This window comes from Glycine soja, chromosome 7 (genome assembly GCF_004193775.1).
Source record: "Glycine soja cultivar W05 chromosome 7, ASM419377v2, whole genome shotgun sequence".
NCBI lineage: Eukaryota > Viridiplantae > Streptophyta > Magnoliopsida > Fabales > Fabaceae > Glycine > Glycine soja.
In genome coordinates, this window is record NC_041008.1 from 5,326,984 (window position 1) to 5,353,333 (window position 26,350).

Genomic DNA, 26,350 nt, shown 5'->3' on the forward strand with positions numbered 1-26,350 from the left:
TAAATATATATGAGACAAGTCTCTTCTATATATACCCCATGACTGATTCTCTTCTACATCCAAAAAGAAAAATGGAAATGAAGAATGCCCCTTTAAACAAAGATAAAAAGTTATTTAAATTTTTATAACTGAATGCCCCTTCCAAACACCTTCACACAAATTATCATCCAACTCACCCAAGTCCTAATGTGTCACGTTGTATACATTTGTTTTCACAAAAAAATTAGTTAAGAATTAAATACACTATGAGACAAGTCTCTTCTATATATACCCCCCGTGAATGATTCTCTTCTACATCCAAAAAGAAAAATGGAAATGAAGAATACAATGAATAGGAACCCTCAAAGTGATGCACCAATCATAAAACCTCTAGATCCTGAAGAATTCAAGAGGCAAGGCTATATGATGGTTGATTTCCTTGCTGATTATATTAGGAATGTTAGCCATTATCCCGTTTTAAGTAAAGTAGAACCTGGTTATCTTAAACAAAGATTACCAACTTCTGCTCCATGTGGTCCAGAACCCATTGAATCCATACTTAAAGATGTGCAAGATCACATCATCCCTGGCCTCACACATTGGCAAAGTCCTAATTTTTATGGCTACTTCCCTTCAAGTGGTAGCATAGCAGGGTTTATGGGTGAGATGCTGAGCGCTGGACTCAATGTGGTTGGATTCAACTGGGTGTCATCTCCATCTGCCACTGAGCTTGAAAGCATAGTCATGGATTGGCTTGGACAAGTGCTGAACCTCCCCAAAAGCTTTCTTTTCTGTGGTGATCATGGTGGTGGTGTGGTGTTGGGGACTACTTGTGAGGCCATTTTGTGCACTTTGGTGGCTGCAAGGGAGAAAAAACTTTCCCAAGTCGGGAAGGAGAACATAGGAAAACTTGTGGTGTATGGCTCTGATCAAACACACAGTGCACTTCAGAAGGCAGCACAAATTGCAGGCATCCATCCAGCGAATTTCCGGGTCATCAAAACGAAGAGGTCGAATTCGTTTGCTCTGTCTCCTGATTCTCTTCTCTCCACCATTCTTTTGGATGTGGAGAGAGGGTTGATTCCTTGTTTCCTATGTGCCACTGTTGGCACTACTGCAATAGCAACCATTGATCCTATAGGGCCATTGTGTAATGTGGCCAAGGACTATGGAATTTGGGTCCATGTTGATGCTGCTTATGCAGGTTCAGCTTGCATTTGCCCTGAGTTTAGACATTGCATTGATGGGGTTGAAGAGGTTAACTCCTTTAGCCTCAATGCTCATAAATGGTTTTTGACCAATTTGACATGTTGTTGCCTTTGGGTGAAAGATCACATTGCCCTCACAAAATCCTTGACAGTAAATCCTCAATTCTTGAGGAACAAAGCTTCTGAGTCAAAGCAAGTGATTGACTACAAGGATTGGCAGATACCCTTGAGCAGGAAATTCAATGCCCTCAAACTATGGCTTGTTCTTAGAAGCTATGGTGTTGAGAACATTAGGAACTTCCTGAGAAATCATGTGCAAATGGCGAAAACCTTTGAAGGGCTAGTAAGGTTGGATAAGAGGTTTGAGATTGTTGTGCCACCAAAATTCTCTTTGGTTTGCTTTAGGATCGCCCCATCAGCAATAATTGCTAATGGACTTTCTAAAGGTGTTGAAGCTTGCTATAATGGGAAACTGGTGAATGATGAGTATATGGTGAATGAAGTCAATCGTAAATTGCTTGATTCTGTTAATAGTTCTGGTGATGCATTCATGACTCATGGTGAGGTCGAAGGAGCTTTTATGATTAGATGTGCTATTGGTGGAACCTTAACAGAGGAACACCATGTGATCATGGCATGGAAGTTGGTGCAGGAGCATGCCAATTCTCTGTTAGGTAACTTCTTAAACAAATTGAACTTCCACATGGTTATCCTTTGTTGATATCAAAATTATTCCATTGTCGTATTTTGGCAGGACTGTGACCAAAAGGCAGATTTGAAGATAAGAAGATTCAATGTCGTAGAATTCATCAATGACAGAGAAGTATGGTCATATCGCTATCAATGGTGATGAGATGACCATTGGAAATTATTAGGAGTAATTATTACAAGTTAGTCTTTGTGAAAATCTTTTAGCTTTAAATACCAATTTGTTCAATGTAATAAATTTGAAATTATGTCATGAAATTTAGTGTAATATCCTACTTACCCACTACTCATCAAAGTTATATTAGACGAGTTTTAAACATGTTTTCAATCACTTCACTTACTTCCAGCAACCATTTTATTTTTTGTCTTTTCAATTTCATTTTTATTAGTAATTCATTCTCTTGATCATTCATGAAGATTGATATTCTTAAACTAGAATGATCTAAAGCATGTTTGGATATCTGTTTTCGATCAACAATATAAACACGTTCATACATTCCAAAACATAAAATGGAGAAGGAAAACTTCTGGCATTCACATTGAACGTAGGTTTAGTTCTCATTTCAACTTATAACCAAACATACTACGTACTAACCATTGAAGAATCTTAGAATAAAGTAACTATTTTCCTAAACCGAGATTTAGGATCTAAGTCTAGCTGAAAGCTGCATTTTTTTATATAGTAAACTCATCTTACAATTGGATCCAAATTTAGAGAAAAAATATATTATCCACTAGCATTCTAAAATAATATTATACTGTTGAACTATAAATCATTATATATATAAGTTTGTCAATCTTTACCAAATTTTCTTGAAAGTCATAACAATAGTGATTTTTAACCTATCACCATCAAACTCTTTAATTTAATAAAACAATAAATGCTATTTATTAGCACAAAAACACTTGGCAAACATTGTCGTATCTTCCGGCATTTTCCTAAGTATGTAATTCTGTGATGAATGAATGAACTTGGCCAGTATTGCCACAAAAACATATCTTCGGCTTCCGTGTAGAATGAGAACTTTTCTGAGATTATATACAAAATCCATTTTTGCTGCTAAAATTTCTAGAGCTCAACAAGACTACTTGCTAATTAAGGCAGCCTGCAGGAAGGACATATCACATGCAATTGATAAATATGAATACTTAATTACATATTCAGCACGGGCTGAAGCCAATTTTTTTTTTTTTTCTACCAATGAAGTACTATATATATATTTTGCATGTATTCATAATTACAGATGCGATGAACAAAAGTGAGAATAGGACAGCTTCCTAAACCAGTGCAGAAATTGACCACAGCATTGCGCCAACGATTACCAGTAATATTTATACAATGACACTGCTCAACTATTTTTCCTGTTTTCATTTATTGCATCCATACAATGAAACAATGATGTGTGTCAATAATAAGTCTGAAATTGCACCTTTTCAAGTCAGGTTTTCACATTGTGGGTCCATATGAAAATTTTAAATTAAATTAGTTTTTTTGTCCGTAAAATGACATTGATTTAGGATCCGTTCATTTGTAACGAAAGTGAATGAAAAAAGAATGAAATGAACGGTAGAATAAGAGCTCTCAGAAAAAAAAAAGTATAGTAAGAGCAAGAACCAACCACTGCATATTAATAAAAATATATTAAAGACTAAAATTTAAATTTTATTTTTCGTATTCCACCTATAATAACTAAATGAATACTATAATAGACATTAAATAAGTAGTAATTTGATTTTATAGTTGTTTTCTCTTATAATAGACATTAAATAAAGAGAATTTTATCTTCAAATTTTAAAATCTATATAAAAAGAAATAAACATAATTTTTGTATGATAAAATTACGTAAAAACTATAACGTGAAAGGACGATCATTTTCCGATGGAAATGAATCCAGTGTCAAACTCATTAATAATCATCAGTGGGTAAACTTGAACTGTTGAAAAGATTCACTTTAAGACTTAATTATTTAGCATACATTATTGTTAAAGTATAGATGCATTATTAAATGAAAAACGAAAAACTGGTACAGCAGTATCATTATAGGGATGTTACTTATAGTTGTACGTCGTTAATGGGCGTAATCCTATTTGTTTGTTTGTTTGCACTGGTTTAGCCAGCTGTCCTATATTTTCAATTTTGTTCATGCATATGTAATTATATTATTCATGCAAAATGCAGCATTGAATATTTAGAAAAAGTTGACTTCGACCCGTGCTAAATGAGTCTCTATCGAGAATTAAGTATTCATTCACCAATTGCATGTGATGTTTCCTGACTTATTAGCGAGCAACTTATTAGGCACTATAAATTTTTTTAGCAGCAAAAAATGAACTCCCTATCATCTGAGTAAAGTTCTCATTCAACCCAGAAGCCAAAGATATGTGGTGGCAAGGGATGTGCCAAGCACATACATACAAGAAAAAAAAAATCTAGAATTGATGAAGATTGGAAAATGTTTACCATGCGCTTTTTTGCTAAATTATATTGTTTTATTAAATCAAACTAGTTTGTCTTTTCTCATCACACAAGATAAATATACTTTTTATAATTAAATTTGGAGTAAATTACCATTTTAGTATCTATAAGTCTTATAGTGTTGTTAAGTTAGTCTTTAAAACTAAAGAAATTCTAAATAAAATAAGCCCTTAAAATTTTCATCAATTGTTTCATTTAAGTCTTTAAGTTTAACCGTTTACTCTCATTTTAATCCCTATATAAACACATGTCAATATTATCATTTAACTAACATTTTTCTTTTCAATTTTGGATAAATGTGATTGACGGATTACACTTTGAAGGACTTATTTAATTTTTTTTCATTTCAAGAATTAATGTCATATTGCTCTACGTTTTCTGAGACTGAAATAATAATTTACTCTTAAATTTATAATTAATAGATTTTTTAATATATATAAAGTATATTATAGTTAAAAATCATAATAAATAACTTTTTTTAAAATATAAACATTTTTTTTAGATTTACAATATATCAACAATTTAAATTATGATACAAGATTAATTGTAGCTATTAACATTTTTAAAAAAAAATATTAAAATTAGAGATAAAAGAGAATAAATTGAAAGAGACAAACAATTAAAAAGATCAAATATATATAGATAAAAAATAAAATGATAGTAGATAGAAATGGTTTGACTAGTTTTAGAGAGTAGCTAGTATGTAAAATGTACCTCTAAAGGAGGAAAAAAATATGATATTGAAAATATCTTAGTTTGCCCTTTTATTTTATTTTACGTCTTTAATTCCTTATTTAATGTTCAAATCATATATGGTTTTTGACCAATTTAGCATGTTGTTGCCTTTGGGTGATCAAAGATCACACTTCCCTCACAAAATCCTTTTCAGTAAAGCTTGCTTCTGCGTCAAAGCAAGTGATTGACTACAAGGATTAGCAGATACCGTTAAGTATTCCCTCAAACTATGGCTTGTTCTTAGAAGTTATGGTGTTGAGAACCTTAGGAGTTTCATGAGAAATCACGTGCAAATGGTCAAAACTTTTTAAAGGCTAGTAATTAAGGTTGGATAGGAGGTTTCAGATTGTTGTGCCCTGAAAATCTCTTTGGTTTAATTTAGGATTGCGCCATTAACAATAATTGCTAATGGGTTGTCCAATGGTACCGAAGCTTTCTATAATAGGAAACTGATGAATGACTAATATAGGGTGAATAAAGTCAATTGTAAAATGTTTGATTCAATTAATAGTTCTTGTAATTTATTCATGATCACTCATGGTGAGGTTGAAGATGCTTTTGTAATTGGTGCTATTGGTGCAACCTTAGAACACCATAATGTAGTTTTTTTTTTAAGGTTTTAAGGATACAAATTGTTGGCTTTGTTTATCCTTAGGCTATTTATCCATATTACCCAGATATAGTTCGGAAGAAAAAAATATTGTCTTATATAACCCATAATTATGTGGGCTATTTATTACATTGAGCTAGTTCGAAAGAACAACATTGTGATGATTTAAAAATGTAGGGATTAAATTGTTTTTTTTATTAATAAAAGAATCAAATTAAATCAATTAAATAAAAAAGAGAAAAGGAAAAGATGCGTGTAGTAAATCTCCACAGTTGCATTCAAGTTTGGCAATGGAAACTTGTATTAGATGCGTGTAGTAAATCTCCACAGTTGCATTCAAGTTTGGCAATGGAAACTTGTATTAGATGCGTGTAGTAATTCTAAAAAAATATATAGCTAGCTATTGCTAATACAACGGATTGAATTAGAAATTACAAATAATTTTGAATTCAAACTAAATATGCTAAGTTAATAAGGTAACTCCACGGCTTGAGGATATGATGATGAGGTTTCTTTGGACGAAGTCTCTCTTCTTGCAATGGCACGCATTCTTATCTCCAAAATGACAACGATAATAACAAAGACGCCGATAATGACTCCATAAGCAAGAAACCACTTAAATCCTTCCCCTCCTAAATGGAGTCCGTAAGTGTGTTTGTATTGTAATTTAAGTCTTAAGCTAGATTTCTAGTCCCATGGAAACTACTTACTATTATTTGTTACATGTATGACAGTACAAGGATCACATGTACTGATACAAATGGTAAGCAACCAGAAGTCTTTTGACAAGAATAGATAGCCATCGTGCAATGATTAACAGATTAAGAATCCTATGTATATGAGGAAAGATTCTTTTAATTTAGGATCATAGCAATATCTTAAATTCTTAATGATTGAAGCAAAATAATAGTGGGAATCGCCTTGCTTTGCATACCATGTTCCTTTTCTGAAGTATACTGTGATGAATGCAACAGCACAGGCTTACATGACCTTTCCATCTTTTCATTTTAGCCAGCTCCATCAACATTAAGAGATTGTGTCTCATACGTATAATAACCTCTGCCCCTTTATCACACCTTGACAAAGTAAAGAGGTACACTCAATTTCCACTCCTACAATTTTATATATTAACGAAAGCAACTCAAAGACAACTGTTCATCTCTTTTTCTCAATAATTTTAACTTTTTAAACGTGTGTTTTATATTTTGATTTTTCCCTTTATGTCAATTATCTTATCATCATACCAATTAGAATTATTTTTTTTACTTAAATTATTAATTTATGATTTTCAAGTGGTACATTTCTGATCACTCACATATTCTCCACACGCTTCAGTGTATGTTTCTATTTGTTTTTATTATTCTTGTAACTATAATTTGATTGGTAGTTATTCTTTTAAAATTTATTTTTTACCAAGTCCAATATGTATTCTAGACCACAGATAATCCAAGACAATCCATCTTGTCTGAGTTGGATAGCATAACCATGAATGATAAAACTTTTCATTAATTTGAGTACTTTAATATAGTTTGTATATTTAAGACTCAAAATTTCTGGTTAAGAAGTAATAACCCTGCACCAAATGATTCATGCCCTATGTGGTGTTAAATGTTATTCTTCGCATCATAAAGTTGTGAATGGAAAATCATTATTTTCTAAGATATTCTTTTTTATTGTATAGATTTTCTGAGACACTCTTATTAAGACATTACTTATTTTTTGTTAAAATTTATTAAAAAATAAAGTCAAACACAAAACTCATTAAATAATAAATAAAACCTACACAACTATGTAATTTTTAATAAATTTCAGTTAATAATACAAAATTAAATTAAAAAATATGTTACTAACATTTTTCTTGTCACAAAATTCGATCGGATGAAAAACAATGCCACACGCATACACACATACTCTAAGGATGAAACTGTGAGTAGGCCAAACAGGACTGCATAGAAGTGAACTTATATCGAAAGGGATGGGAAACTGATGAATTTGCACCAAATTAGAGGAGCGTGAATCTTGAGAAGTCATAAAGGTTGATGAACTATAGATGATAATGAACAAGAATATTTGGCAAAAGTATGTCAGCTTCATTTTGTGTGTGGAGGTAGCTACTTAGGATGTGCCATTAATTATGTTCAGTTTTATGGTGAAAAATCAGAAACTTTCTATAAATTATCCTTGGAGTTAACGAGCAGTATTTGAAAATTGGCATTGCCGAATGGAACAGGACATGCAGACACGGCCATATATGGTTTCGTTCAAATGTACAATAAGACCAATTAACCCAGCCAACTGCGTACGGTGTTAATTTCCAGCTACAAAAATTAATCAAATGATGTCATAATAATACAATTATCAATTCTGAGTTAAAAGAAAGTTACTTGTTGGAACTACTACTGTGTTGTACAAAGCTACTAAGGGAAAATATTAAGAAGCACAAGTCAGAAAGAGACAAGGACGTGGCTTGAACTTCTGCTATATAAAATATGAGTTTTGACTTTTGTATATCATTGTTTAGTTTATATCATTTTAATTATCTTTGTGTAAAATAATGTCACTCATTCATCATTCTTGCACGGAATTAATAACTCTGCCGAAAACATGATGTATAAATGTTAAAAAAAACACATGATGTATAAATAGAAGGTCAGTTAGCTTAAACTTATGAAATTAATCAAAGAATAATGTTATTACTTCTTATTAAGCCAAGAAATGAGTAAGAGTTCTTTGATGTAGCTAAGCCAAGAAATGAAACTGGAGCTAAAACCTAATACCAAGAAAAATGAACTTCTACAAGTTGAAGCTAACTTAGATTATGTTCTCTTACTCACGATGTTTTGTACTAGTTAGTATTTTGAGTTTAACTAAAAGTCACTTAAAATATAACTTTTGTTTCTTGTATAAATAAGATTGATTGTCATTTATGGCATGTTAAGCACTTCATTGGGCACATTTTTGCAGACCCATTGAGATAGAAAGCTCCACTTAGTTCCATTCTTTATCTTCTTCTTTCCTCTATGTATTTTGATGCTACTCATGGCTATCAGAAGCCAATTTCCTCCATTGTTAGGGTTAGGTGTAATCAAACTCATATTCATTGTATTGATGTTAGTATTTTATTTCTTTACTCAATGCTTGTTGCGAAATGATCAATTATGACAAGTTTTTTGGATTTCGTTGTTGTTGAAAAATGCTTTCATAGTCTTGAATTAAAACAAAATATCCAATGAATTTTGTATCTAGAAATGAAACTTAATTCATTAGTTATCTTAAATCACTTGACTTAAATCTAGTTCTTTTATATTAAGTTTTTGAGGAATCCAGATTTAATAATTGAACTAAGACTTTTTTCAACTAAGGGATTAGGAAAAAAAAAGTATTTGTTGGCTAATTTTAGCATTAATTCACAACGAGTACATGTATTACACGTTCAAACAATTTAAAATTTGTTTTTATCGCTTTCTTGTAATATTCATCAGCATAAGTTAATATTTACATAAAAATTGTTAATATTACACAAGTCTCTAACAAAACAATATTTAAACTTTTCATTTTATGACTTACATTATTTGGTATGCTTGTGAAAGAGATAACACAGCTACAAATATTAAATTCGGATCCTTGTACTTCATAACAATAGTCTATAATTCTATATATACTCTTGATTTTATATAATGCCATGGACTCACAGCAATTTGTTGAAGCTTCCCCTTTAAGGGGAAGAGGCATAATTAAAATATACGTCTAGCATAAAATTAATCACTACCAATCCTCTTCATACAAAAATAAGTTTAGATGGAACTGAAGAGCTTCCAAATAAAAAGCAGTGGTGAAACAAAACAAAATCTATGAAGGAAAGAATTTACTATTTAGTCGTCTCTACTGCACTGTTGAGTCTCAAAAGTAATTGCCATAGTGAGTAATACGGCAAGCACAATTCCATAACCGATATTCCATCCACTTCCCTCCTTACCTAATTTGATTCCGTAGAAAATGTTAGCTATGGCTAGTATGATCAAAATTCTCCCCATGTTATGATGGTATACATTCCAATACTTTCTCACTTTTGATTCCTTCTTCGGTCGACCAAGCAAAGCCATTATCTACAAAAGCAAACACACTAAAATAGTGAGTAGCCTAACTCTTATAGGTAGACATATTTGAAAGAGATATTTATCATTTAAATAAGGTCAATAGTTTGTTAACAAACTAAGTTACTCTCAATAAACTGCGCTAACAATTATTATATAGGAGTTAGTTTATTTCCATTCAAAATATTATACTCAAGAGGCAGGTGAAAAATAACTAGTAATTAGAGATTTAAGCTGAATAATAAAGAACTCTTAAAATATATGCTCAAATTTGTGTTTCCTTTTCAGTGATTTATGTTTTAATTTGCAGTCGTGGAAGAAGCGAAAAATAATGATGATGATGATTATACATTAAGCCTTTTTCTTGTTATGTCACCTGCTTACTTTTCAATTTTCATGTTGTTTTTTTGAGATCTACTTTTCATCATGTTTTTATTGGTCACTAAAGCGGACACACACACAAATTAATATTATATAATATTAAACAATTAGTCCTTAAAGAAAATTTGAAAAGGATTATTTTAAAAAAAATGGCTGGAATCATGAAAGGAAAAAGCATCCCAACTATATCAGTAACCAAATTTTAATCACTCTCAACCTGCCCCAAAATATTATTAATAGCAAAAGAGAGAAAATAAAAACATGGAAAGAGTATACCAAAACCCATATAAGGAACGAACAACAAAATAAATAAAAAGGATTAAATAAATGAAACAAAATAAAAATAAAAAGAATTAAATAAATGAAATTTTATAATAGACAAACATACATTAAAAAAAGTTAAGGGGAAGAAATCTGATAAGTATTTTCACTTTTTATAATTTATATTTATAGTCATACACATCAATTTGATACTTTAGGACCATCGGTTAATTTATTTCAAGATATTAGAAAAAAATAAATTTAATCCCTAGTTTTAACATTAATCTTAATAATATTTTTTTAAAAAAAAAGTTGAGAAATTTTAAAGATCAAAATTATATTCTTATTGTTAAGTATACTAAATCAAATAACTAATGGTACTAATATTCGAAGAGAAAAATGGTTTCTCTATTGAAAATGTAAAAAAAAAATATAATTATTCAATCATAACAACTCATCATCATATATAGCAACTCATTCTCATATATGATAAGTTGATAAATTTGTTAGTTTTTAAAATAATTATTTTAAAATAATTTAAATATTAATATATAATTAAATGATAGTATAAAAAATTATATATACATATGCATTATAATTTAACAGGTTTTGAATAAAGTGCAAAATTGTTAAAATGTTAAAATAGATAAATACCTGGAGGCAGGCTAGAACGAAAATGATGATTCCAAGAACCTTGTGAAGACTAACGTCAGTACGAAGTTGATTATTCAAGACAAAACCACTAATTACACCAGTTACTCCCAGAACAAAACCCAAAGACTGAACTGAAGCGTGGAAATAAAACCAAAATGGATCCCATTCCTTGAAGTACCGAGCAACTATTGCTCCCATTATGATTAGGATGCCCCATCCAAAGATATTCAATATTCCATGGCTTCTTTTCAGGATCGTATATGAGTTTCCTGTTGTTGCACTTGAACCTGTTTCAAATAAAATCATAAATTATGGCATCCCTGATTATTCAAATGTGACTATACTCTCTATGAACTTTTAATTTTGAGAGCAAAAACAAAAAGCATTTTCCCAATTTACATGAAAAATCCACAAGGCAGCACAAAATGTTCACATCAAATATTTTTAGAAAAGAAAACAAATATTAAATAGAGAGATAATTTATGTAGCAATTCTTAAATCATCAATCAATTAAGAACATGACTATGATAAGATGATTTTAATTGACTACATGGTAGAGAATTTCTTATAATCACATAATTTTTTAATCTATAAAATTTATGACTAATACATAAGTTGACTTAAACGTACGTCCATATTAATTATTATAAAACATCTACTGCTATTAACACGTGTTATGCAAAAGAAACTAACGAGCCAAGTTTAGTGGATGGAACTAGAACATAAGGTTCCAAAGATAAAATAAAATAAAGAACTAGAACATGTGAGTTTGGTTTGGTAGAGGGTCGAGTCAGATTTACATTTCATCTAGATTATTCTTGCATGAGAAAAGAATGTCCTCTCAACAACCACAAACCAGCCAAGTATAGTTTTGAATGGGCCATGTATATTGGTCCAATCATTTGTCAAAATCAATTCAACCGAAAGGTCAACACTAGAATAATCCTCATTTGCCAAGTAGTTAGAAGTAGCATTTCTCCAATCTTGATGAAACCAGATTTGCAGTCATTTTTACACGTATTCACACAAGCAGCTCATTAATTTATAACTGTTGGATGAAGATAAAATGTTGCAATTTAGAATTTGTTTTAAGTTTGATTGACCAACTAGATAAAAAATGAGTCTCTGATCATTAGGTTCCAAACTGTTGAATGTAAATAATCTAGATCCATACTGAAAAAAGAGTACATGTTAAAATTTCTTCTCGTGAATGCATATGTTTCCTTCGCCAGAGACATTGAATTAACATTACTATATATATAACTTTAGTAATATTTTTGTGTCTAATTAATATCCAGTAAAAATATTATTAAAAGCCTTTCACAATATTAATAAAATGCCAATAAATTATAAATAAATATTATTAATATATTTTTTTCACATTTTATTAAATATTATATATAATCTATGTTGCTAAATATCATAAAAAGATTTTAATAATATGACATATACATAATATCTAATTAAATGTTTAAAAACCATATTAATAACATATATTTATAATTTGATAATATTTTTTAAATATGTTACTAAAGATTTTTAACAACGTGTTTGAAAAAAAAATAGTTCACGTGTAATAATATAATTTACTCGCAAAAAAAGTGAATATTAAAACTAGTGCATGGCATCTTTTGATGACTAACCTGTTGCGTAATTCAACGTAATAGAGACTTTGTCTTGGTGCTGCGTTAATGAAAAAGTTGGTGCCGAAGGGAACACACCGTTAGGTCCAAAGGCATAAATCAACTTGGACAAAGGTTGGTTGGTTTGTAACTGGAATGCCATGTACAAACGTGAGGACTGTGATGTAATGAAGGTTGAGTTGGTGAGAACTTTTAGGTTGCCTCTATCTGGCACCACTTGGTTTGGTGTGAGACCTGTTAGATAGTACTGTTTCATGCCTCCACCTGCCCCATTTGATGAGATCCACCCCACAATGGCACTTGAACCCACCATGCCTCCATTGGGAGAGAACCCAATTGCTATGTACGAATTTGGGTTTGGTGCTGAAAGAATGAAGCTCCATATGTTTTGAGATGTCTGAGAATACTGCATACATATATAGCAGTTAATGCCATATATTATATATACGGTTTGTTGGTTATTTGATGCTAACTTATGTTAGGTCACAAGTCACCGTTAAACTTTCGTTTAACTTAGGAAAGTGTATAGCTGAGATGACAAAAGTAGCTCATAAACAGCTTATTGAAATTTGTAAAGTTATTAATTTTGACTGAAAAGTTGATCAAAATAAACTAGTTCATTTCAGCTTCTTAAACAGCTACATCATTGTCAAGCTTATATGGATGTGATGAACTACAAGCGTTGTCCTAATAAGATTTTTTTTATGGATAAACATTAGTTATTAGTTTGTTAATTTTTTTGTTAGTGGAAAGAACCTATGACTTCTTTCTTCCTTGTCCTAGTGGTGAGAATAGATGCATAAAAATATAGGTTTGATCGTCTCATTGTTATCATAGGTGAAAATAAAAAAATTGCCAAGCTTATGACTAGGTTTTGATGATTTGATAAGAATTTATTGAATAATAAGCATTTCACTAAACTGTTTATCCAAACACACTTGATCTTGAAATGGGATCCACAATCACAAGTAGAAGGACAATAATTTACTTTATACGATTATTTTGGATCAATTAAAACTGGTTATGTTCAAGGAATAATGCACTTACTCTAAGGATGTATCCTTGAGCATTCCAAACAGGAAGACAATTGAGATTGGTTGTGTCAAAGAGGAGAGGAACACTGAGGTTTAGATTGGAGCCGCAGGAGTCTGCTGATTGTGAAGTACTTCCGTTTAGTTGTGAAGAGTTTCCATCCCCTTGTGAACTTCCAATGTTGGCTGAAGCATGGAAACAAATAGTGAAGATGAGGAATGCTATAGATGCCTTCATTTCTCTCTATTGTTTATGCTTGTGTGTTTGAAAACGTATTCGTGAGATTGTTAAAGTAAGAAAGACGAATTGTGATTAATTATAGGAAATGGACAGATTGTTACAATTAAACAATAATTATGGCCTAATTATTCGATTAAGTAGATTAGGTGTAAGGAAGGCTAACTTAAACCATTAAGCATCCTTTTATTCATAATAATAAAAATTTCTAAATATGGTGAAAATAATTATAAAAATATGATATAGATCATCAAACTTTTCGGTCCTCAAAGATATTAAAGTGTTGTTAATTTAGGTTTAGAAATTCCACAATCTATGTTAGTGTTTCCCCTCTGATTTTCATCCAGACTAGTATCACTTTTAACATATACGGAAAATCTTAATGAAAATAAAAGTAATCTCTACCGAGATTTTCTTAAATTTGCTTCTTTTTTTTTATGGGAAGGGGGAGGTTATAATAACATTTTTCTGCAATAAAAAAAATAACATTTTTTCTAAATTGAAAAAAATACCCCTTTCATATGCAGTGATCCGTAGTATATATGTTAAATAAACGCGATGTTATTTTTTTGGTTTTGTTTTGATAGTCAAAACTCAAAAGTTATAGACGTGCAAACGTGGTATTTAAAAAGTATTTAATAGTAGTTTATTTCTGTATCTTCTCTTTCTATATATCTATCTTTTTAATTTATAACTTAGATCCCCCTAAAGTAGTCAACTCTTATAATAACTAATTATTTGGCTTGTTCTCTTGAAAAATTAAAATACTTTGGCTTGTTCTTTTGTTCTTTCTCTTGGGTCAGTATACTTTCCGTGTACCCAAAAGTTTAAAGTTTATCCTAATAAATAATTTAAGTGTTTTAGTTCTAGAAAAAATATATTACATTCACTGCGTTTTACATATCTGTATCTGTATCATGCTCTTTTTTATACACCTGTGTATCATGTTCTAAACTAAAGATAAACAGAAAAAATAAGAGTGTTGATAGTGTAAATGCAGGTTTGATGAAATAAGAATTTAATTTCTATAGACGGTTAATAATAAATTTCAACATTAATATGATTTATACAATAATTATTATAAAAATCAATAGAATTATTAGCACAATTTATTATTAGATGATGACATTGTGCTAATAATTCTATTGATTTTTATAATAATTATTGTATAAATCATATTAATGTTGAAATTTATTATTAACCGTCTATAGAAATTAAATTCTTATTTCATCAAACCTGCATTAAAAGTGGCCAAAGATTATATCAATAACCAGGGTAATTTTGCGACAAGTATAACAGAATGATGATACGACCTTTTCAAATTAAACTACATGGTGATAATTGACTAAAGGAGATGTTATTATTAGCACCATCTAAAACTACTTCTAAATCCCCTAAAAAAACTTCTTCTAAATTAATGGAGGTAAGTATCCTATTTTAGCTGGGTTTTTTTAAATGCTAACGATTGTTTTTAGATATTGGTTAAAGAAATGAAAGGAAAAAAGACTTTATTAAAATACCTAAAAATATATTTTCCTATAATTTTTAGATGTGTTCTTATAATTTCTAATAAAACATTTTTTCTTTTAATTCCTTAATGAATATTTAAGCAAAACCGTTTCTTTGTACTATAAAGAAGGTTTATAACACAGGCTTGAGGAGCGAAAAAGGAATAATAGATCTCACTGAAATTTGATTAAAAAAAGAATCGGTTCAAGGATATTTGAAGTCTTAGGAAAAATTTACATTAGGATCCTTTAATAATATAAAATATGCATTTTAAAAAATTATTTGAATTTTTATAATTTAAATTACCCTATTAAATTATATAATTAAATATTTTTCAATTAATAAAATATTCAAATTATTTAATTTTTATTTTGAAAAAAGAGTCACTAAAATTATTGTAATAAAAATGGTTAATAATATGTTGAAAGATATTCATATATTATTTATGCACATATTGTTAGAAAAAAATTGAGACACGGTAAAAGTGGGCCCTAACCTAAGGCCTAAGCTCGAGTTGGCCCTGTTCCAGAATTAGATTGCTTCAAATGAACTCGATCCGGTTGTTATTCCACAATAATAATAACTTCCAAGTTAGAGAACATTACAAAAAAGTGTGAATCTAAGACTAAAGACTTTTGCTACCCAAAAAAACCAATTGTCGGTTGTTTTTTTTCTCTCTCCCTCACTGTCTCGAAAAAACGACTCAATTTTCAAGAAAATGTGATGGTGTTGCTCACAACCAACATCATATTCATGTGTGTGAATTCCCATTATTTACTCATCTCTGCTTGTTGTTTTGGCTTTTTCTAGTAGTAACAGTAAAGTTTTTGATAAAACACCTCACCTACTCACTCTACTATGCTCAGCCAAAGAATTCTCTTGGTACATGAATGAATGATGAATAGTATGCCGTCAAAATTCAACGTCAACCAAAGACATAATGGCATATAATGACGCGTACTTCACTATTTGCCACTAATCATGTTTTTGTTTACCTTGCATTATAGAGAACTGAAAGCACAAAAAGAAAAACAGATATTGTGTTCTAGTTAACTTCAGCTATGTTTGGTTTTCAGTTAGAAGAAGGCTCTCAACACCCGTTCAAAAAGTAAAACTCTTTTTTTTAATTAGTCTCTAATGTAGTTTTGCTTTAAATTTGTCTTGAAAAAAATAACCTATTTTTACAAACTCAGTTTACAAAACAAAGTTCATTTAAACTTAAATTTGTAAACTTTAACTAAAAAAACATGCACTTCCTCGTCCAAGCAATATTTTTCGGATGTTGGTTTTAAAAAAAAAAAACAAACCACAGCTTAGTTATTACCTAATGGTAATGAAAATAGTGATTATTCTTTCTTTTTAGGTTCATATACAATTAACTATCCAATAGACTGTCCTTCAGAAAATAAATAATTTATATAAAGAAAAGAATAACAACCTTTTACCATAGTATTTCGAAGCAGTCAAATTTATACTAACCTTCCGAGTAGTCTATTCTTGTGGACACCTTGTCTAGGTGTATTGTTAGTGCAAAGCTTGGTGGTGCAGGGAATAAACCAGTGGATCCAGTGGCAAATATCAGCGAGGACAAAGGTTCGGTGGTTTCTAACTGAAACACCATGAACAGACGAGAGGACTGTAAAGTGATGAAGGTTGAATTGTCTATAACCTGTAGGTTGCCCTTATCAGGAACCACCTGATTTGGTGTGACCCCACCAAGATAATATTGCTTTATCCCTCCACTGGCTCCTCTTGATGCCACCCACCCCACCATGGCACTTGAACCCACCATGCCGCCGCCAACCGAGAATCCCATAGCTATGTAAGAATTTGTGTCTGGGGTTGAGAGAATGAAGCTCCAAGTGTTTGCAGAAGTCTGAGCATACTGCAAAAGTGCAGAGTTATGCATAATCATTAGTATATATTGTGATATTGGAATAAGGATATGTACATGTGATGAAATTCAAGCATGGTGCACTTACTCTGAGGATGAAACTTTGAGCATCCCATACAGAAAGGCAGTGAAGGTTTGTTGTATCAAAAGGGATTGAAACATTGAGGTTTAGATTGCTGGTGCACGAGTCTGCTTCTGGGCTTGCAAGGAAGAACGAACCAAGAAAAGTGAGTATGAAGAGAAATCTTGGAGATGGCTTCATTTGTCTCTATTATTATTATTGGTTTCGGTTTGTGTTAGTTTGGAAAGTGTTATAAGCATGAGTAAGTCCTACTGATCTTATTGAAACTGAACTTACTATTCTTACTGAAAGTGTTAAACGATGTAATGATTGTCATATTGTAATTAACATGGTGCAGGGCCATTCTCAATTATGATCACAAATTAGAAACGAAGATTGAAGTACATGAAAGATTAAAAAAAGAAAACTAAAAATGGTAAAGTGAATAACAAATATCAGGTTTTTGTTAATGACTCAAGTCCCCGTAGTGTCTGTGTATCACGCACCTAATAAGGAACAAGACGAACTCATGCTTGAACTTATACGTAATGCAAATTATGTACAGAAATGGGAGATGTGGGGCAAAGTATATATAAGATGATATTAAGGGAAAGTACATATATTCATAATTCCACATGATACAACAACATATTCCATTATACAGTTGTACATTCTTCCAATAATAAAGAAAATGATAAAACCCAGACTCCAAATACATGGCACCAGACTTGAGACAGCTCCCAACTCCCAAATAATACTTTCGACCATCACTTCATTTTTTCTGCCTAAACATTAGCAGGTCTAGATCCCAATCCAGATGTCCAGCTCGTCACTCTATTCATTTATCTCCAAATTGATAAATGGTACAACATCCTAGCAAATTTATTCATGCGGCTTTGTTCATTCGCAAGGTACAGAAATTTACAAATAGAAGTACAGTACCATAACCTTAAAGAGCTACATCATCATAGCCCCGACTTTGAAGTCCATTGTGCCCTACAAAAGCAGAGATGATTATCAAATTGATCAATCACAATGGATTCTTTTAATCGAATGTAATGATTTCACACAATTTTGGGCGAAATTAACTGGATAAAAAAATTATCATAAAAACTATTCTGTTCAAACAAAAGAGAAATTTCATCAACTAAGTAGAATACTTGACAATAGGCAGTAACGCAGACAGCCATCAAACAGCAGCAGATTACCAATTACAGACTACATACTGAAACCGAGACAAAAGCAGCTCCTTCTTTTAAAGGAAATATCTGCTTTCTAATCACCTATAAGTAGATCTATTTTCCACTATGATTTTGAATTAGCGGTAAATTTATTTAGCAATTAAGTTAAACGCCATCTTAGAATCCCAGGCATCTAAAAGATGCATGGATATTTAGGAATCTCCTCCCGTTAGACATATTGTTAGTCCCCTTACACCTGGGCATATCTGAAGCCCCTGTTGTTAGGTATACTTGGCAGTTTTAAAACATTCAACTTTGAATTTCGGGGATATATACCATACGTATCTTCCTCTAGTAAGCTTGAGCTAGTATTGACAAATTTGAGCAGTATTCAAACTAACCGCCATAATTGCTACTATTCCCACCAAAAAAAATTCAATTCTATTAGTTATTTTTCAACCAGGTGATCTACGTGAGAGGGTAAGGATTCTGGGGCAGTTGAAGGACACACAACTGTTTTAAAGTCATTTCTTTGCTCCCAAAACAGTTTCTTGCCTTCCCTGTTGTTTGATGTACAGGACTGCTTCAAGGGTGTTGCAATCTTGGATTTGGAAAGATGGGGAAGCCTCGGTTCATACTTAGTTCAACACACAACCACTTTTTGTGTTTTTTCTGTTGGTGTATTGAGCCTTATTTGGAGGATTTCTTATCACACCCCTAGGTGCACTCTTTTTTCTCTTCAATGAAATCTCTTCTGTCAGAAGGGAAAAAAAAGCTGCTTTCTTTCTCGTACTACAATCTAGAATGTTGGTGGAAAAGTGAATTAAAGTGATATCAAGTTTCTTGCTCAGATGTTCCAAAATAGCATAGGATCATATATATAAATCAAATCACAATCAGCAGCCATATGTATAAATCAAGTCACAATCGGCATGTTGAAGTGTGCATGTTGATAATCAATCAAAAGGAAGAAACATCAATATAAACAAATCAATTTGCGTCCACCTGCCATAGCCAAGTGTAAACTTGATAGTTTAAATCAATTGACATAAAATTATCTGACCAATTCCATGCCTCAGGACAACCAGTTTCAGAGTTACCCACAAAGTTCAATAGAATTTTAACCAGTTTCCAAACATATGCTTCATTACAGTCACTAATATGTAACTTTTAGCAAACGAGTTTGGTGGTTAAGAGCAACTTTAACAACAACAAAGAAATACCGGTATAAAGATGAAACAGTATTGAACTTACTGTCTTACTCACTGATACCGGCTCCGGCAAGCTAACATATTTGGGACAAGATTTTTTAGAAGTAACCATGTTGATTTTAGTGTCAGATCCAAGAGCACAATCTCGTGGCTGCAAAACAACAGACAATGTTCTAGAATGATGATGGCCAAATTATTGTGTTTGAATAGGATGCTGTACCATAAAATCATAGAATTAATATAAAATTTAGTACAAGGTCATGGGGATTCTCTCATAATGCGCATGGGAGTTTGTTTACCGGTAGGGTATTTCTTCAATTTCTAAAAATAAACCAAATTCCCAAAGTATTCATAAATTTCAAGTTAAATTACATCTCAGTGATTTCACAACCATTAAATATAGGTTATATGCAGCATCACTTCAAATTTTGACCAGTGTACAATAGTGATATCAATAGTTAAAAATAAATACCAGCTACCACAGACTGAACTAATTATCTTTTACCACATCAATTGATATCTAAATATGCCAATCTCCTACAGTAAATAAGACAAACATTTGCACATATTTTAGTTTCTTATGTCTAAATATATTACAGAGTAGAGCAGATTTCAAACCTGGAAGTCCTTATAAAAGCATAGGCGAAGTTCCTCAACAGAATCTTTCGAGCAAACTATTTGAGGAGATGCGTGAAAAGCATTCTCAATGGCAGAGATGATGCCTCCAAGGGGATACTTTTCAGTATTAGACGGAACATATCCAGCATCATTTAGAACGCTCTGGAAAAATGTTGAAAAACACATTAGTCAGGGTATCTCCCGATGTATATGCAGGCGAGTATCAGGTCTTAACAATCGAAGGTTTTACAAATACAATTGGTAGTCAGTCTGAAAACAGAATAAGCCCTAAACCAATTCAGCATTTTTTCAACAGTTGAGAACCTGTGACCAAGAATTTTAAGTCTCCAATGGCAATAGATAAAATGGCAGGCCAAGTTGCAAACAAAGTTTTGGTACAACTTAGACTCCATGCATGTATTGGACCATACTACAGCAACAAGCTGATTAGACTGGTTGAGCAGATAGGAAAAAAGAAAATGTAATAGATGCAGAACAAAGAGAAAAATGGTTTCATTCAGTAGAGCCAATCCATAAGAACTAGGCGGGAAGAAAAGAATAAAATGACTCCCAGGGTACTAAAACCCTGAACTCTCCTCACAAGACTTCCTACTCTAGAACTATTCCCTCTCCTGCCCTATTGCTCCCTATATATAGTGATAACTGCGAAATCTGAGCTAAATTGATAGTCATTTTTGGCTAATAATGATAATGATTTCTTCACTTTATTAGCGTTTTCGTGAATAACGAAGAAATTAACATCTGTCCAATTTTTTATCAGCAGAAGTTAAAAGAAGAAGAATTGAAGTGTTTTAGAGGGAAATTGACGAAAAATGTGGAAGAAAAAGAATTGAAGAGTTGGAAGAATTGGACAGTTTGCTTAGCGCACAACTCTCACTTAGCAGGCAGTTTCAGGCTTAGTGCGCAACTCTCATTTAGCGCATGGTCTCGCTCAACGCGCATGTCAGGCTTAGTGCGAGAAGGCCTGCGAGGAAAAGCCCAGTGCGCACTTAGCACGCAGATGCATGCTTAGCGCGAAGTCAGCGTGAAAAGTAAGTTACATCAAGCCTATAAAAGGAGTACGAAGCAAAAGAAAAAGACACACCAAGTCTTAGAGTTATCCAGTGAAGAAATCCAAAGCCTGAGCCTCTCCCCCAAGGGAAACCCTCTTTCCTTAGTCATTCCCCTTTTTCTTATTACTAGTCATCCAACCCTTTCTTTCATTAACCTCTGAAGTATAAAGCCTCTATGAGAGGCTAAACCCCTCCGTTCGAGCCTAGCAGCCAGTACCCTAGCAATGTAACTGTTTTTCTTATCTATTAATGCAATTTTAATTTCTATTGTTCCTTTTCTGCTTTTCATTGTTATTGTGTGGTTTGGTCATCCATGCATATGTTTTTAGGGGTCATCTATGGTAATGTCTAAAGAACTGAAAAAGGACATCTCAACATTGCATTGCTAGGATGCAGTAACTTTGTTGTGCCTCTGCATACATTTTTATAGTTTATGTTGTTTATGATCCCATCTTTGCAAAGGGATTTAGGAGAGAGAATACATCAGGGGAGAGCATATTAGTAGATGTGAGTGAAAATTGAGAAAGCATTTAATATAGAAAAACAATAATATTGCATCAAGGGTAGTTAGGTATGCTAGACCCCAACATAATTGCATTCTGAACTCATCTTTTACATCTAAGCTATTATTTAATTTTCTTGTTATCTTTTTCTTTTGTCCTTTTTCCCTCAAATTTCACACTTACAATCTCTTTCCTCTTCTACTTCTGGACTTGACACTCGGTCTTCCGTTTAATCTTTATTACTTGTGATAAAATTGATACACTTGTCAATCTGTTAACATATAGCCACGGCCTAACTATCTCTTTCACTTGCAATTTGCCCCTTTCTTTCTTAATAATATAAACTCTTTTAACTGCAGGTCAGCTATCACGGGCAACCCTTGAGTTCCCTTATAAACTTCCACTATCAAGCATGTTCTCAAATGCATCAAGGCCAATGGGACCACTAGTTGACTAATTCACTAATCAACAGACAAATTTTATCAACTGGAGGGAGGATACTTGTTAACTAATTCATTAATCAACATTCAAATGTTATCAATAGAAGGGGGAACCATGGTCCATGGGTTGACTAACTCATTAATCAGTATACAAATTTTATTAGTTTCTTTGAGTGATGGAGGGGGCAAGATAAAAGTAAAAAATAATTTCATGGAATGACCTTTAATTTTCTAACTACTACTATTCAGTAAAGCAAGTTAGATGTTTTGTCTGTGAGGAAAAAATGAGAATGAGCAACGGACCAAAAAAAAGTAGAAATTTACCATTTATTAACCTATCAATGTATTTAGATCATTATTTCGTATGAGCTCATTATCGACAGAAACCACAAGAAATTTCTGATACAAAAAATCTATACTCTACAAACTTACCGTAACATTATATTTGAAATAGAGATTCAGAACTGCCACAAAATAATCATATTCATTTCGAAACACAGGATAAGAGCATGTGCCATGTTTCTCTGCAAGTGAAATTGCAATATCAGAAAATTGGAATAATTAGTACAAGAAAACATATCATTTTGCCTCAAACAAAGTAGAAAAGAAAATAAATGTGTCAGTAGAGAAGTTCTGTAACTACTAATAATGATATATTTGAAATTTTGAACATTTCTTTTGTAACAATTTAATACTGAATAGAACCAACTCTATCCACAAGTAGCAGATTTTAAAAAAACTGTTCAACTATTACTCAAGAAAAACAATGAATATACTCAATAAATTATGTGAGCAAGCAAAAGCTACAAAAGATTATTACCCCACTGCCAATGCAAGCCAGACGTGATTTCCCCAGAAGCACAATTGAAAAAAGAAAAATTAGATTCCATAAGAATAATTTAAGGTTGAATAAGAAACTAATTAATTCCAACAACTACCTCATGAGCCCAAAATGTTCCTTTCCCACCATGGCATAATGATGGCTTGCTACAGCTCAATGATGGCCAATATTGCTCTAAACTATTAGTCAATGTCAATATCTACACGGAAGATGAAACAACAGTGGAAATGGAAAGTTAATAGTAGACACCAAGTTCTAATGGTATCTAAAAGACTAAAAGTAACACTAATACAACCAAAATACAAACGATTAACCACAGAAAAGGTTTAAAATATTGCAGTTTCAAAAGGCAAAAAACAAAAAAAGGTCTTGGCTTTCTTTAACCAATAGTTAATATTTTCTCATCAATTACCTAGTAAAACTAAAAGGAATAGCTAGAACTTTCCAGTATAACTCTGAAAGGTAATTCAATTTCATTCTTTGCCAAATTTCTATCACTCAAAGCATGAAATCAGCAAATGTCATTTGTGATCAAATGACTTGAAAATTAAGGTTGGGGGAATATACCTCTTTTGGATCGAAACTAGATCCAGAGCAACAGGACGGCCAGGTTCCATCATTATAGTCAGGCCAGAGTCCATCTAACATACATGTAGATATAACCTGTTATTTTTTGCAGGAATCACTATACTCAACACTCCACAAATGAGGAATTAATTCAGAAGTCAGAACAAAGTCAATGCAAGTAGTGAAATTCAAGATGAACAAGCAATAAGTATTCCATGAGGTCTAAATTTAGAACAAGAAGAAGAAGAAGAAGCAATAAGTGTTCCACGACGACAACGCGTGTTGAAACTTCATACTCACGTATGGTGAACACTGTTGGAAAATTGGAGCTGCAATCAAAAAAATAAACATGTCAGCCTCTCATCAAGTGGTTCACATAAGTAGCATAATAAAAAAGATAAAACCTTAGATTGGGTTCCTTAGGTACTTTTGGTATTGCTCTTCAATCAGAAATAGAGTTTCACCCAAGGTTTGCATTAAAGATCAACATAGATTACCCAAGTAAAACTCCGACTCTGATTAGATAACAGCACCAAAAAGCAGTTACAGAACTTTAACTAAGTTTTGTCCTAATAAAACTCCATTTCACATGTTAATAGTTACTAGCAACATCATCAACAGCAAAAATGAGAGACTCCAAAATCGATTAAATGTGCACAATACAAAGCAGATTATTGTATTACCCTCTGCAGCAACCGTTGGTGGGGCAGCAACTGCGGGTGCGTTTGCAGTAAGTGCCGGGCCATTGCAACGCGAAAGCGAAATAGTCAAACTCTCGTTGACCGTGGAACGACGAGGCGACCGTCGTGGCGCGTGTTGGAGACGTTGTTGCCGCCGCTAGCAACACGAGAAAAGGCAGCACCAGCCACAAAGTCAAAGGAGGCATTGTTGGTTTCCGATGGCGATTTTTGTGTCTGCGAAGGCAATAAATAGAAGAAAGGGAGTTAGTTGGACATGTGCATTTTAAAATAATTGCACCAATCTCGAGTTTCGCACGGAACTCCAATCGTGATCTCTGTTGGCATACCAATTAATGCAGGGCATATGCTAAAACATATTCAAGAATCAAGACTCACGCAAAATATCTTCTTATCAAATCATAATAAAATAAGTGTCTACAAATATTATGAAAAATTAACTATAGTAGTAATGAATATAATAAATGTATCATTATTATTATTCTAATTTATATGACAAAAAAATTATTAAATATGTAATAACATGTTTAATAACAAATATATTTATATTTCATATAATGTTATTTTTAATTACTTTGATAATAAATTTTGGTCTAGTTTCTCATATGTATAATAGAATTTGGACCTCCTTTTAAATTATAGGAAAAGGATAAATGGACACTAAAAATATTACTATTAGACAAGTGGTGCAAGAAAGAAAAATAAATATAAGTATTACAGGATTTATGATATGATAAAAAGAGAGATATATAAATAAGAATGATATATTTTCAATTGTTCACAAGACATAATTTTAACTATTGAATAAAGTAATTTCAATTCAACCTCAATCAAAGTAACTTTACCTCAACCTTAACTAATGAATCTTTAACTCGGTCTCGATCAAGACATTTGAAATTTGGTCACAATTAAAGGATTTTTAACTCAACCATAACTATATTATTTTTACTTTGACCTTGGCTAGAGAATCATCACCTCATCATCATCTTCAACTCAACCTTAATTGAAGCATCATTGGCTTGACTTAGGCTAGGACATCTTTTGCTCAAACTTACTTAGAGTATCTTTAATCAATTGGTTTAGAACATATTTGGTTTTACTTTGATTGGAGACATCTTTTAGTCAACCTTAGTTCAGAAATCTTTTGATTAGTCTAGGTTGAGATTTCTTTAGCCCGCATCTTTCAGTCGATATCAATTGATATATCTTTCAATCAACCTCTCAAAAAATATTTAATTGATCTCGACTAAGATATATTCAGTTCAACCTTTATATTTTTATTTCTTTTGTTTTTTTTATAAAATCATCACATAATTTATACTTATTTATAAATAATGTACTTGATTAAACATATTTTTAAATAACTGTTTGAGCTAAGTTATATAAATAATATTATTAAATTGTGTAAATTTATTTATGATAGTATATATTTGAAATGTTATATTATCATTAGTTATATACTCCTTCTCCCCCTCTCGTTAAATATAAGAAATTGTTTTGAAATGTCTTTGTTTTGTTTTATAAAATTCTTTTTCAACTTTTTATTACTGCAGTCTAATAACAGGTGTCATGGGTATCAAGTTTATCATTCATAAATTTTATATTATTATAATATTTTTTAATTATTTTTAGTTTTTTGAAAATATTTGTTAGTAAATATACATATCGATGTGTATAAATATTGATCCAATTTTTAATAATTTTATAATAATATATCTTATATAATTTTAATTTAT

At 31.7% G+C, this 26,350-nt stretch overlaps 3 protein-coding genes across 3 annotated transcripts; 1 reads left to right on the forward strand and 2 right to left on the reverse strand.

Moving 5' to 3' along the window:
• Positions 1-184: 184 nt before the first annotated feature.
• Positions 185-2,226, forward strand: LOC114418337 (tyrosine decarboxylase 1-like). The gene is made up of 2 exons (XM_028383632.1): positions 185-1,861; positions 1,942-2,226. Exons 1-2 carry the CDS (start codon positions 310-312, stop codon positions 1,947-1,949), a joined length of 1,560 nt encoding a protein of 519 aa, XP_028239433.1. The 5' UTR covers positions 185-309; the 3' UTR covers positions 1,950-2,226.
• A 7,137-nt stretch (positions 2,227-9,363) lies between these two features.
• On the reverse strand, positions 9,364-17,930 carry LOC114418338 (cytochrome b561 and DOMON domain-containing protein At3g07570). Its single transcript, XM_028383633.1, has 6 exons — positions 17,510-17,930; positions 17,007-17,412; positions 13,797-13,966; positions 12,750-13,155; positions 11,107-11,393; positions 9,364-9,822 (listed from the first exon to the last, which is right to left on the reverse strand). Exons 1-6 carry the CDS (start codon positions 17,681-17,683, stop codon positions 9,589-9,591), a joined length of 1,677 nt encoding a protein of 558 aa, XP_028239434.1. The 5' UTR covers positions 17,684-17,930; the 3' UTR covers positions 9,364-9,588.
• A 143-nt stretch (positions 17,931-18,073) lies between these two features.
• On the reverse strand, positions 18,074-24,930 carry LOC114418339 (ribonuclease 2-like). The gene is made up of 9 exons (XM_028383635.1): positions 24,600-24,930; positions 24,217-24,245; positions 23,917-23,990; positions 23,447-23,548; positions 23,329-23,332; positions 22,941-23,032; positions 20,493-20,654; positions 19,918-20,025; positions 18,074-18,478 (listed from the first exon to the last, which is right to left on the reverse strand). Exons 1-9 carry the CDS (start codon positions 24,800-24,802, stop codon positions 18,440-18,442), a joined length of 813 nt encoding a protein of 270 aa, XP_028239436.1. The 5' UTR covers positions 24,803-24,930; the 3' UTR covers positions 18,074-18,439.
• Positions 24,931-26,350: the final 1,420 nt, after the last annotated feature.

Excerpts from the sequence above, each read along its gene's own strand:
- LOC114418337 (XM_028383632.1), top strand. The coding sequence starts at position 310 with ATGGAAATGAAGAATACAATGAATAGGAACCCTCAAAGTGATGCACCA.
- LOC114418338 (XM_028383633.1), bottom strand. The coding sequence starts at position 17,683 with ATGAAGCCATCTCCAAGATTTCTCTTCATACTCACTTTTCTTGGTTCG. Across the intron at positions 11,394-12,749 it reads TACGTTGAATTACGCAACAG|GTTCAAGTGCAACAACAGGA; the intron begins GTTAGTCATCAA and ends TATTTGAAACAG. Across the intron at positions 9,823-11,106 it reads TCGTTCTAGCCTGCCTCCAG|ATAATGGCTTTGCTTGGTCG; the intron begins GTATTTATCTAT and ends TTGCTTTTGTAG.
- LOC114418339 (XM_028383635.1), bottom strand. The coding sequence starts at position 24,802 with ATGCCTCCTTTGACTTTGTGGCTGGTGCTGCCTTTTCTCGTGTTGCTA. Across the intron at positions 24,246-24,599 it reads ACCAACGGTTGCTGCAGAGG|CTCCAATTTTCCAACAGTGT; the intron begins GTAATACAATAA and ends TTTTGATTGCAG. Across the intron at positions 23,991-24,216 it reads TCCAACAGTGTTCACCATAC|ATGGACTCTGGCCTGACTAT; the intron begins GTGAGTATGAAG and ends CATGTATGTTAG.